The sequence below is a fragment of the Lycium ferocissimum genome, chromosome 10 (genome assembly GCF_029784015.1).
Source record: "Lycium ferocissimum isolate CSIRO_LF1 chromosome 10, AGI_CSIRO_Lferr_CH_V1, whole genome shotgun sequence".
NCBI lineage: Eukaryota > Viridiplantae > Streptophyta > Magnoliopsida > Solanales > Solanaceae > Lycium > Lycium ferocissimum.
This window is the reverse complement of record NC_081351.1, coordinates 36,757,791-36,769,659: the sequence shown is the minus strand read 5'-3', so window position 1 is coordinate 36,769,659 and position 11,869 is coordinate 36,757,791. Positions and strand designations below refer to the sequence as shown.

The 11,869-nt window shown below is 32.5% G+C and overlaps 1 protein-coding gene across 2 annotated transcripts; it reads right to left on the bottom strand.

Annotated features, from left to right (window-relative positions):
- Positions 1–258: 258 nt before the first annotated feature.
- Positions 259–3,738, bottom strand: LOC132033698 (serine/threonine-protein kinase SAPK2-like). Of its 2 annotated transcripts, none has more exons than XM_059423746.1 (9): positions 3,320–3,738; positions 3,119–3,193; positions 2,479–2,580; positions 1,779–1,832; positions 1,604–1,696; positions 1,426–1,518; positions 1,231–1,335; positions 988–1,086; positions 259–702 (listed from the first exon to the last, which is right to left on the bottom strand). In XM_059423746.1, exons 1-9 carry the CDS (start codon positions 3,437–3,439, stop codon positions 427–429), a joined length of 1,017 nt encoding a protein of 338 aa, XP_059279729.1. In that variant the 5' UTR covers positions 3,440–3,738; the 3' UTR covers positions 259–426. The 2 variants fall into 2 exon arrangements, with proteins under 2 accessions (XP_059279729.1, XP_059279730.1); XM_059423747.1 differs by having other exon boundaries at positions 3,119–3,200; positions 3,320–3,457.
- Between the last annotated feature and the right edge of the window lie 8,131 nt (positions 3,739–11,869).

Below are 11,869 nucleotides of genomic sequence, written 5' to 3'. Positions count from 1 at the left end.
CTGGGAGCTATTTGTTAACAGCAACTTCATTTAAAAGCTCTGTATGACTCTGATTTCCTGCTGACAATTTATGGACAAATTTTATACTAACAGCAATGTTGTCTACGCGTGTGCATTAGACACAATGAGCTCTAGAATATATTAACATAAGAAATTTCACCGCTAAAACACTAGATTGCGAGAGAAAAATTCCAAATTCAGACAATGCACAGTTTGATGCGTCTTGTGAGCTTCTCCTGAACAAAACTGTTGTGGGACGAGTGTTTGTTTCCACAGACCAAAAGTGGTAAACACCATTTAGTCAAAAAAAAAAAACCTATCAGCAAATTATAGGGTGAACACTTGAGAGTCAAATCCAGATATTACAGCACATTACACATTAGTTTCTTTCTTCACCCTTTTGGTAATCAGATCATTGTGTACACATCACAATTGACCAACAAAATCACCGCTAGTTTCAATCATATCTTCAATATCAGCATCATCCAATTCATCAAGTTCCATACTGCCCCCAAAAGAATATGTTCCACCCTTTGGAACCTGCAAAGGAATTCTTGCCTCTTGTATTATTGCCAAAACCTCTTCCATGCCTTGGGAGGGGTTATTTACATCGACAAATTGGTAACTTCCTCCTTCCATCAGTTCCACTGGCAAGTTCTTCAAAAACCAGGGATGCATTTTAATTTCTGGAATGGTTATTCTCTGCAAAATGAATCAGGAAATCACCACCAAGATCGCATTATGATTTTGGCACAGTCGCACTAGTGAGGTGTCCTATCAATCCTCACATGACATGAAACAAGAAACACGAATGCAATTTTGCAATTTTGCGTGGATTGAACCTTGCACCTAACTCCTACGTAGAATGCATTGAGACAACGAGGTAATTACTGATAATGACCGTTTTAGTTTGAATGGTTTCTGGACACAAGACATGAACTATTCTATGATCCTCAACTTTAGCAGAAGACTTGATGATTTTATTACCTTTTCAGGGTCTGCCACAAAAATCCTGGTTAAGAGATGACGGCATTCAAGGGAAATTCGAACTTGCTCAGGAATTGAGTAGCGCACGCTGAGTATTTTCTGTCATGGAAACTAGCCAATCATAATGCTGCAGTAAATTGCTTAATGCACAATTGCATTTAATAGAGTGATCCATTTAATGCAGTAAATTGATCTTTTATCTTTTTCATCCACAAGAAATCTTATTACGTCGCCATCACTCACAGCAATAGTCTTTGTAAAGTTTTTTGGATCGCTTGGATCTTGAAAAGGATAAGCTCCAACCAGCATTATGTATAAGGTGACTCCACATGACCAAACATCTGCAAGCTATAGTTTCAAGAATTAACAGGTGGAGAAAAGAGTATATACCATAGACATTATAAAAATTTCTGCAGGTAAAGAAGAAAGAACAAGTACCTTTCCATCATATTCTTTCCTTGTTAGGATCTCTGGTGCTACATAAGCAGGTGTCCCAACAGTGGACTTCGGTTGTGAATGAAAGACGGATGACTGCAAACAAGTGTAGAACTTTATATGAGTTTAAACTTGAATAGATGCAAAACTTAAGACTTCGAGAAAAGATTAATTAGGTAACCTTGGAGTAACCAAAATCACATATTTTCACACGTGGTGCAGCACTTCCATCAAGTAACGTATTTTCCAATTTGAGATCTCTATGACAGATTTGCTGCAACGGTAGACCAAAAACTTAATAAGTGCCAAAGGAGGAGTCAAAGAATTACACAGCATGAGAAGTATCGATATTGTACCATGAAATGGCAGTAGCTAACCCCTGATATCAGTTGTTGAAAGAAGAACCTTGCCTGAGTAAGAAGTAAACATAATGAAGCACTCAGCTTACTTTAAACTAGAAAAGAGTCTGCTCGGAATTGCTTCACTGAGCAGTATACTATGAAAAAGCATTTTTACTCTGATACAGGTCCATAAACACATGAGTATAGTCTACTGGTAACATATTCAATAGACAATTCTAAAAGAAAATTAATCCACAGTTTCAACTTTCAAGATAACATGCTTGGAATTTGGAAGTCAATAATCTAGTTTTACTCATCAACGGGACCCATGTCATGAAGGACCTTTACTGTACTGCTAGAGGTGAAACCAAAATTTAATTTCTATGGGTTCAACCTTTAAGATTCTTAGTATTGAACCTGTTGTGTTTTAAAATTATATGTTCAGATCTTCTAGTCGATTTTTACATATAAATTTATGCTCCGCGCCAAAAGTATTGGGTTCAGATGATTCAACAGTACATCCGCCTTTGGTACTGCCTATAACCAACAATGTAAAGTGGACCTCCAAAATCAAAGGACCGCATGAATGTCATGGTAGACCAAAACTGCACCATGAATTCATTACATTGGAAATAATAAAGAACTGTGAGAAATATCCAGTTTGTTTGTTCTAGCCAAGACTAATTGCAGGGACTAATATAAGTATCATTCTTACCTCATCTTCATTAAATCTTCCAGCATTACAGATTCTCGCAAAGAGTTCTCCTCCCGCCGCATACTCCATTACTATTGCTAAATGAGTAGGTGTCAGCAAGACCTGCAAGTGTTAAGTTCATTCATGATTAAAAAGCAAACAACAATTAAGCAGCACTGAAAAGTCTACTAGACACATCTTTCTTTGTTGAACTATTGTTTTAAACTAGGACAAGGATTCTGAACAGTCATTGTAATCCTACTAATCATAAATCACAAATCATCAAATTACGGCTACCATTCAAAAAAGTTCATTGCTTTCAACCCATAACATGCCGAAGATTGCTTCAAAAAGAATTCATAAGATCACAAAGTTTAAGTATCTTGTTACTGTCATTACCAACCAGATTCTCTGTCCCAGTAATTATATTCATTACTTTGATCATATCAAGATAAATAAAATAGTAGTAAAAACAAAAAACAAAACAAGCAGGAGTTGATACAATTTCTATGAGACATGATCACATGGTTAAACAAACAAATTAACAAGAGTTCCTTATAAGCCTAGATTGCAACAAAATTCACAGTCCCCATAAGAATCAAAGCAGATAACAGAATAAAGAAAAAGAACATTCTTTCTAACAGTATAAAACAGAGTATACCTCCTTAAATCTCACTATATTTGGATGTTTCAGTGATCTATGATTCATAATTTCCCTTTGCACATGTTCATCTATCTGCAACCTCAATACAGCCAAAAAGAACATTCATTTTTTGTCACCTCCCAAAAACACAAATGAACATTAAAATACCCTTAGATGTAGTAAAGACATCAAATTTAAAGTGGTAAAAGGGAAGGAAACCTTTTGGCCTCTTTCAATAAACTTGACAGCAAAGAGTTCTCTGGTCTTCTTGTCACAAACAAGCTTTGCTACTCCAAAATTACCAGAACCCAACTCCTTTACTATCTCATAACGCTCCATGATCAAGAGAAAAAAAAAGGAAAAAATAAAAAAAGATAAGGGGTTTCAAATTCTTCAGAATTCAGAAAGAATCAAACTTTTTTTCGTCCAGTGCTATTATAACTGAGATTGACTTGCAGAATTTATAATATTCAAAGATAAGAACAAAGGGGTCGAAAATATTCAGAGGTTTATTTGAGGAAGAAAGACTGGAAAACATTAACTGATAGTCTATTGGGTAGATTTTCTTGGTAGGTACTAAGTTGTTCAACTATTGTCATCACTAACTAGCTCAGAATGTAAGAAGAATATTTTACTTTACTGCGGTTAAAGGAGACTTTTGCAAGTTAGATTCTTAAAGCCCGTTTGGATGTGTTTTGACTTCATAATTTAGAAATTCGAACTTTTTAGCTTATTTTAGCTTAAAAATAACTGTTTAAAATATTTTTTTTATTTTATTCAAACACTACGAGAGTATTTGGATTTAATGTTTATTGACTTTTAAGCTCTTTTCTACATTTTGAGGTGTTTGGGTAAAATAAAAAAATATTTTACACACTTACTTTTGGGCAAAGATGCAAACATACACCTTAACTTTGCGATTTAGAACAGATATACCCCTCGTTATAAAAGTGGTATACATATGTCTCTGTCGTTACAAAATGGTGCAAATATGCCCTTTATCTTTGACGGAATTTTTTTTAAAAAAAAAATAATTAAAAAAAATATCACGTGACTTTAAAAAAAAAATCTACCCATTTTTTTGAGTAGACATACTTTCTAAAGCTACATAGTAATTTGTTTTCCTGGTGGATCGAGTCTGGTTTATTTTTAAAATGGGTAACTTATTTTCTTTAAAGTCACGGAGATATTTTTTTAAATGAACCAGACCCGGCGCACCAGAAAAAAATTACCATATGGCTTTAGAAAAATATGTCTACTAAAAAAAAGGTGGACTTTTTTTTTAAAGTCACATGACATTTTTTTAAATCAAAAAATAACCTAAATGATTTAAAAAAAAAAAATCGTCAACAAAAAGGGTATATTTGCATTATTTTGTAAAGGTGGGGGTATATATACACTACTTTTATAAAGAAAGTATATTTGCTCTAAATCGCAAAGTTAATGGGTATATTTACACTTTTACCCCTTACTTTTAAACTAAAAAAGTTCAAAAATAAGTCAAAGTCAAAAGTTGAGTATTTTCAACTTATAACTTTTATCTATTTTGGCTTAAAAGCACCTACAATAAACCAATCCAAACTGGCTCTTAATCAGAGATTAAATCGTGAACGTCTTTGTTAACAAATGCTTTACTTTAATGTAAAACTTCCTGGTTCGAATTTAGTGGAGCAATATAAATACCGAACCCTAAACCAAAAATACTACTAGGAAATTTGAAAAAAAGAAAGAGAAGTGATTGGACACGTGGCAAACGTTGAGAAGGAAACAAGGGGTAGGAAGTTGTGTACACAACATGACAAAACAACTTGCTTGTCGGTAAGATTCTGCAGAAAATGTTGGCACTGATTGGATTTTGGTCGGTCAATTGATTAGAGTTCTTCATGTTGGGCCTGGACCTCTGAATTTGGGCTCTTTGAATGAAATGATCCAATTGAGAGGGATGAGATCCTCTAAACTTGGGTCATCCAAAGCCCACCAAAGACGGTGGAGATCTGGGAGGAGGCCCCACACACATACAATCATTTTTTACACTAATCCTATTTAATTAAGGGCAATTCGCCTTCCTCTAAACTTGGGTCATCCAAAGCCCACCAAAGACGGTGGAGATCTGGGAGAGGCCCCACACATACAATCATTTTTTACACTAATTTATTTAATTATTCGCCTTCTTTTGAGGTGTGGCTTTAAATTTTTACTCTATTTGAAATGTTTAAATTTTGCCCTTCGGCTAACATACGAATCATTTTAATTACACTAATCCATTTTATTTAATTAACTAAAGTTATATAAAGTTATGTTGGATTATAGTCCTGAAATTATAATCCTGGGACTAGGGCTGAACACGAAAAACCGAACCAAACTGATAACCAAATCAAACCGGAAAAAAAACCGACATTTATTTGGTTTGATCTGGTTTAGTTTTTAAATTTAAAAGCGAATAACCAAATCAAACCGGAAAAAAAACCGACATTTATTTGGTTTGATCTGGTTCAATTTTTAAATTTAAAAACCAACTACATTTGATTTGGTTTTGGTTTCAAGTCTAAAAAAATAAAAAATAAAACAAACAAAACCAAGTTTATATATACATATTTTAAAAATTATATTTGTATATATATGTGTGTATATTTTAATTTTTTTATGAAAAAATTACAATTTAATTATGTTTTTATACTCTTGGACCATGCTTTTGAAAAAAATTACTTTGGCATATTTCCATGTTTATAGCAAGCTCTGGCAAGGAGTATTATATCTATAGACTAGTAAGTCACTAGTACTGTTAGATACTTTAGCATGTTTCCATAGTAAAGATGTGGCAAGTTTTTATTTTTAGAAAGGTAATAACTAGTAAAGGTGTGGCAAGCTTTTGTGGCAATATACAATTTTCTATTTCAGATGAATTTGGTTTTAGATAGTGACTACAATGTATTTTAAAAAAACGACAAAAATTGAAAAAATCGATAAAACGCGACAAAAATCGAATAGTAAAATCCGATATAGTTTGGTTTGGTTTGAAAATTTGAATAACCGACTTAATTGGTTTGGTTATTTTTTAAATAAAAATCGATCCAAACCGAACCGTGAACACCCCTACCTGTGACTAAATAATCTCTGGATTATTTAGTACTAGTTCTTTGTTTGGTTCATTGGATTAAAGGTGGGATATATCATTAATAATCCAAAGCATGTGTTTGGTTTGAAGTTGGATAAAGCTGGATAAACTTTTCATTTCCAATTTTAACCTTGATACTTCAATGGCTTATTGTGCATAATTAGTACAAAACTTATGCTGAAAAATGCTGGAAATGTGCAAAAAAAATGCAAAAAAGTGGGCAGAAAGCCAAAAACTATGCAGAAACTGTGCAGAAAAATACAAAAATTGAAGCCAAAAAATGCAGAACTTTTGTAGAAATTATGCAAAAAAAAGTGCAGAAATTATGCAGAAAAATGTAAAAACGAATGCAGAAAATACAAAAAATGAAGCCAAAAAATGCAGAAAAAGGAAAAGAATAAAACTATGCGAGAAAATTTAAAATAGAGAATTGTGGTTAAGGGGTAAGATGGTCATTTAGAAAAGTTATCCCAATATTATTAATACGGTATTAGTTATACCAGCTTTCCAATGGGATAATATTATCCAAGATTGTAGTATAAGTTTATACCGGGACTAATTAATAACTCAAATCAAACGTGGTACAAATTTAACCCAAAAATTTAATACCGGTATATCTTACCTTATACCCTCTACCAAACGACCCCTAAATGTATTAATTAAGCCTACTACATCACTATTCGGGTGGGAGTTTTATAAAATCCGGCCAAAGTGATTTTTGTAATAACAGGAGCAAAAATAAGATGATTTTTATGTAACAAAAAAAGAATATTTTTTGTGTAATGAACACAAAGTTGGATGACCACTTATGTGTGATTGATGATTTCTTTCTTTGTTGAGTTAGTTAAATATGATCAGCATTCGTGAAGAACATTTAAACCAAATACAATTTTGATAACTTTTATGTAATTTTTAAAGATTTGTACAAAAACCAACTGTGAAAAAGTTTTTTGTTCTATTAAGAGACGAGACATGATTTCATAGTTAATACGCTACCCAGGGGTATCTTGTTAAAATTTAGTGCATTTCCTTGACATTATTTTACGTTCCAATGAGAGCCAAGTTGTGTGAGGGTAACAGGAAATTGCATTCTACGCGTCGTTTGGTAGCTGGTTAGAGTTATGCATGTATTAATAATACATGGATAAGTTATGAGATAATCTATGTATTATTTTATGCAGGTATTAGTCATGCATAATTTAGTTATTCATGTATTAGTTTTCGCATTTTATTCTGCATAAAATAATACATAGATTCCCTCATAACTTATACATATATTGTATTAGCTATGCGGGTTTCTAAAATGCAAACCAAATGTTGTACTAATTTTATACATGAATTACTCACTTCATAACTAGCTACCAAATACAGTATTACTTATGCAGGATTTTAATACATGAATAACTTACTCCTAACCAGTTACCAAAAAAACCCCTTTGGTTCATTGGATCGCCGAAGTCCAATATGTGTGTACTCTTATGTGATGTTAAATTGTTGGTTTCAACTTTCAACTTCCAATAAAGAATGGCGATTGTGTTAAGTTAATAACGAATAATATTAGTTTATTTATTGGTGAATGCTTAGACAGTTAGAATATTCTTAAATTTTTTGGCGAAAGAAAAATACTAGTATTGGAACGAAACAGGTCCAAGCGGAGAAAATGGATATTAAAGCTTCATATAAGACCTCAACTAGTTATTTGTTGTTGTTAGATTAATTTAGGAGTGGCAAAACTAGCCAAATTCATTTGACCCGCTCGATCCGCCCAAGCTTTAATGAGTTTGAAATTTTAGAGTGATTTTGAAAAAACGAACTCGATTTGAGGCTAGCCCAAGTTGACCATCACAAATTATCGGCAGAATTCAGGTAATGCCCTTATTTTGGGGTGTCTTTAATTTTCGCTATCAAAATGAAAGTATTTAACTTTTCGCTCTTCTCCTAAAACCTCGAGGTTAGGGTTCAAGCTCAAACTCGGCCATTATGAAATTAAAAAAAAAAATCGGCGGAGGTTGCGCAGAGAGGTTGCTTATAAACTCTACCCCGCTTGACTATAATGTGCCCGCAAGGCATATTGCACGATCGGGTTGGGTAGAGTTTAGCCCGCAAATTATGCCCTTGAAAAATAAGTTGGGGTAGAGTTTGTTTAAAGGCTAATTATTTTTTAGTTTGCACAAAATGACCCGACCAAACACAAAAAAAATCGAGGTTGGTGTAACTGTTTTGTTTGGCATGCAAAACTCTGCCTGCGAATCCAAACCTCTGCTTTGCGAAATTCCTTTTTTTTTTTTTTTTTTTTTTTTTTTTACTGAGCTGAAATTCAAATCCAGAACCTTAGGATATTAGGCGAAGGGCAAAAATTAAAGACCACTAATTTGAGGGGCAAAAATTAAAGACCAGTGCTTTTGAAGGGCAATCCGCACCCAAAAAAAAAAAAAAAAGAATTATTAACCCAAACTGATCCATCAAATAAGCCCAAACTGACCCTTCAACCGCCCTTCGTTCAAAAGTATAAAAGCTACAAATGATGATTACTTTTTTCTAATCATTATTTAAGCGAGAGAATAGTTGCAATAAAAGAATATCAATATTTTTAATTTCTCAAAATGTTTTAAAAGTGATTTAAGTTGGCCGGGTTGGGTTATGACCCCATCGTGTAGCCCATCTTAGCTCAAACAAACTTTGAACAGGGTCGGGCATTGACCCATATATTAATTCAAATTTTTATTCTAAACATTGCTCAACTTCAAATTTAAACGGCCATTTGCCACCCCTAGGCCTACCTAGATTAGAGAAGTTTTGATAAAAAAATAAAATTAAAATCTTGTGATTTATTGAAAAAATTAACGTTTTTTGATTATTGAGAATTAACCCAAATTGTTTTTCCCAAAACCAAAAACAACCAAATGGTATTTCACCAAAAATTTATACTACAAGTGCTTCTTCATAATTACTTTCTCAAAAAATGACCCAAACCTTCAAAACCAGATATCTAAGATCCAACAATATACTACTAGTAAATAGCAAACATTAAAAATATGACTATCCTCAATTCGATTCGTTTTCCCACTGGGTAGATTCCAAAAGCGATATGCTCATTCTTCCTAGGGAACTGGTCCAAAGAAAAGATTAGGAAGTTGTATTGGTAGTGGACACTTTAGGTAAAAGTTTATAGGTATTCGGTGTTTACACCAAGTTAATAGATCAATAAGATATGTTTGTATAGACATTTGTTAAATCACTTTACTATTGTAAGTTTACGTGATTTTGTGTAAATATCTGATGGGGATAAATATTTACCCGACACTTAGTATATAACTTTATGCCTTTTTTTTTTCTCCATTTGATATATTTTTGCTTCGAAACTCTATATAGGTGATTAAATCGGATTTTAGACAAGAAATTTTATTTTGACAATAAAATACTCTATATCAAAGATGATTTTATTTTTAAGATTCGAGTTCGAAATTTCTCATTGAGAATTGAACAATGCTTACCACTCCACCCAATTTTTGATGGTATATATTTAAACCTTATTCAATCGAATGGTTCAAAAACACAAAAAGAAAAAGCTCTGAATGAGTTGTTGCTGTGTCAATGGATTCTTTAGGGCATATATAATGATAAGCAAAAATGTAGGAACCGCGTGGAGTGGACCACGTCACAAATAAAAGTTGCACCGTCCATGCCCATCTCCCCCACTTCATTCGCCTAAAATGGCGGGGACCCCTCCACCTGACCCACCACACTTTCAACTCTAATTCTAATAAAATTATAAAATAAAAAATAAATATATACTCGGAAGCATTATATGCATCAAATCAATGAATACCTAATTCGTATACAGTCAGACCTCTCTATAACGACATCCGCATATAACAACATCTTTCTATAACAGCTAAAATTTTTTGAAACCGATCTTTTATGTTATATTTTACTTCTTTATAACAACATTTTACTTATAACGGCAACGACCAACTTTATGACAGTACGCTCTTTGTAAAATTACCCCCCATATAACAGCTATCTGCTTTTTCGGGTAATATAGTAGTTAATTATCTTTATAAAAAATAGAATATATATGGTTACCAATAATAAGTGTATAGATTTTGATCAAATAGTTAATTTGATACTTTAATATACTATATTTATGACAGAATATTACATATGAATACATATTTGTAATTTAAGAATGTCATTGTCTTCTATAACTTTATTTAATATACATATGAATATCATTGTTTTATTACAATAAATAAAAGAGCTTCATGGAAAAATATTTAATTTGATATTTTAATATACTATATTTCTATAGATTTAAAATGTCCGTCCGAGTTTTAAAACTTTATACATTCACTTATGAATTTATTAAAATTGAACTTTCTTAAATGTTTAGTTAGTGAAGTATTCATATCTTTGAGATTTAAATTTTAAATAATTTGTTATTTTTTACAACGTTAAAAATAAAAAGCATAGTGTTTTATGCATCTTTTTGCCTATAATGTACCATATATTATTTTAATGGCAAATCAAGTTATAGGTATTAAAGAATCTCTATAACAACCAAAAAATTTCGGACCCAACGATGCTGTTATAGAGGGGTTTCACTGTATAACACTATCACTTAACTAATACATAATATATTAAAATGGGAATCTTAGTAGCTCATTTGATTGAACTTTCACATTATTGGTGAGGGTTGAATTCCCATCTTGTAATCCCCTCCTCATTTTTCTTTGGGAAAAGGGTTTGTCATACACCTCTTTGGAAAAATTATATCGACTTATTTTGGGTTTAATCATCCTTAAAGTTTTTCAAATAAGATTATCCCCGAAATCCATCATTTTTTCCATCATTCAGCTGGCCCAACTAAATAATTACATAAGATCCCCTTATTCCCCCAATACGTAGGTTTTGAAGTTCTGAGGGAATTGAATCTTGCGTTATTATTTAGTTATTGGGTTTAAATGATGGAGCTGGTTTAAAAAATGATTTCGGTTATTCTGGGGGATAATTTCCATCAAGACATTGGATATATTTGAAAACTTTAAGGATTGAGGATGGGTATTTTTGACCCAAAATAAGTTCGAGATATTTTACCTTTTTCCAAAGGGTATTTTTGACCCTTTTCCCTTTTTCTTTTCCCTAATTCTTTTTTTTTTTTTAAAGATACTCCATCCGGTCCAAAAAAAATGTTCACTTAGCCATTTGGAAGCCCGTAAAATACTAACTCCTGGGCAAAAATAAATAATTTGACTAAAATGCCTCTAATTAAATAAATATTGGGATTTGGTCACTTAACACTTAATAAGGGCAAAACTTGAAATGTAAGGTTAATTTTTTTTTGATTTGGTAAGTGAACACTCTTTTTGAACCAAAAAATAAAGGCTAAGTGGACAGTCTTTTTAAATCGAAGGAAGTAATACATTAAAGTAGTAGTGAATAAGATAATTTTTTTATAATTGTAGTGTTTGAACTAGTTTACGCACATCTCGATTAATTTCATACGATACCTGGGCGGAGCTAAGGTTCTTGAACCGGCTTATTCGCAGAAACTGTACACTATATATACAAGCAGGGGCGGACCTATGTACATTTTGGAGGTGCTCCAGCACCCATTAAACCCGACGTAGATTAGGTATAGTTATATAAGAAAT

Coding starts and splice junctions, on each gene's coding strand:
- LOC132033698 (XM_059423746.1), bottom strand. CDS start 3,439: ATGGAGCGTTATGAGATAGTAAAGGAGTTGGGTTCTGGTAATTTTGGA. Junction 2,581..3,118: donor ATATAGTGAGATTTAAGGAG/GTATACTCTGTT, acceptor TAACACTTGCAG/GTCTTGCTGACACCTACTCA. Junction 1,087..1,230: donor ACTTTACAAAGACTATTGCT/GTGAGTGATGGC, acceptor TTTCCATGACAG/AAAATACTCAGCGTGCGCTA.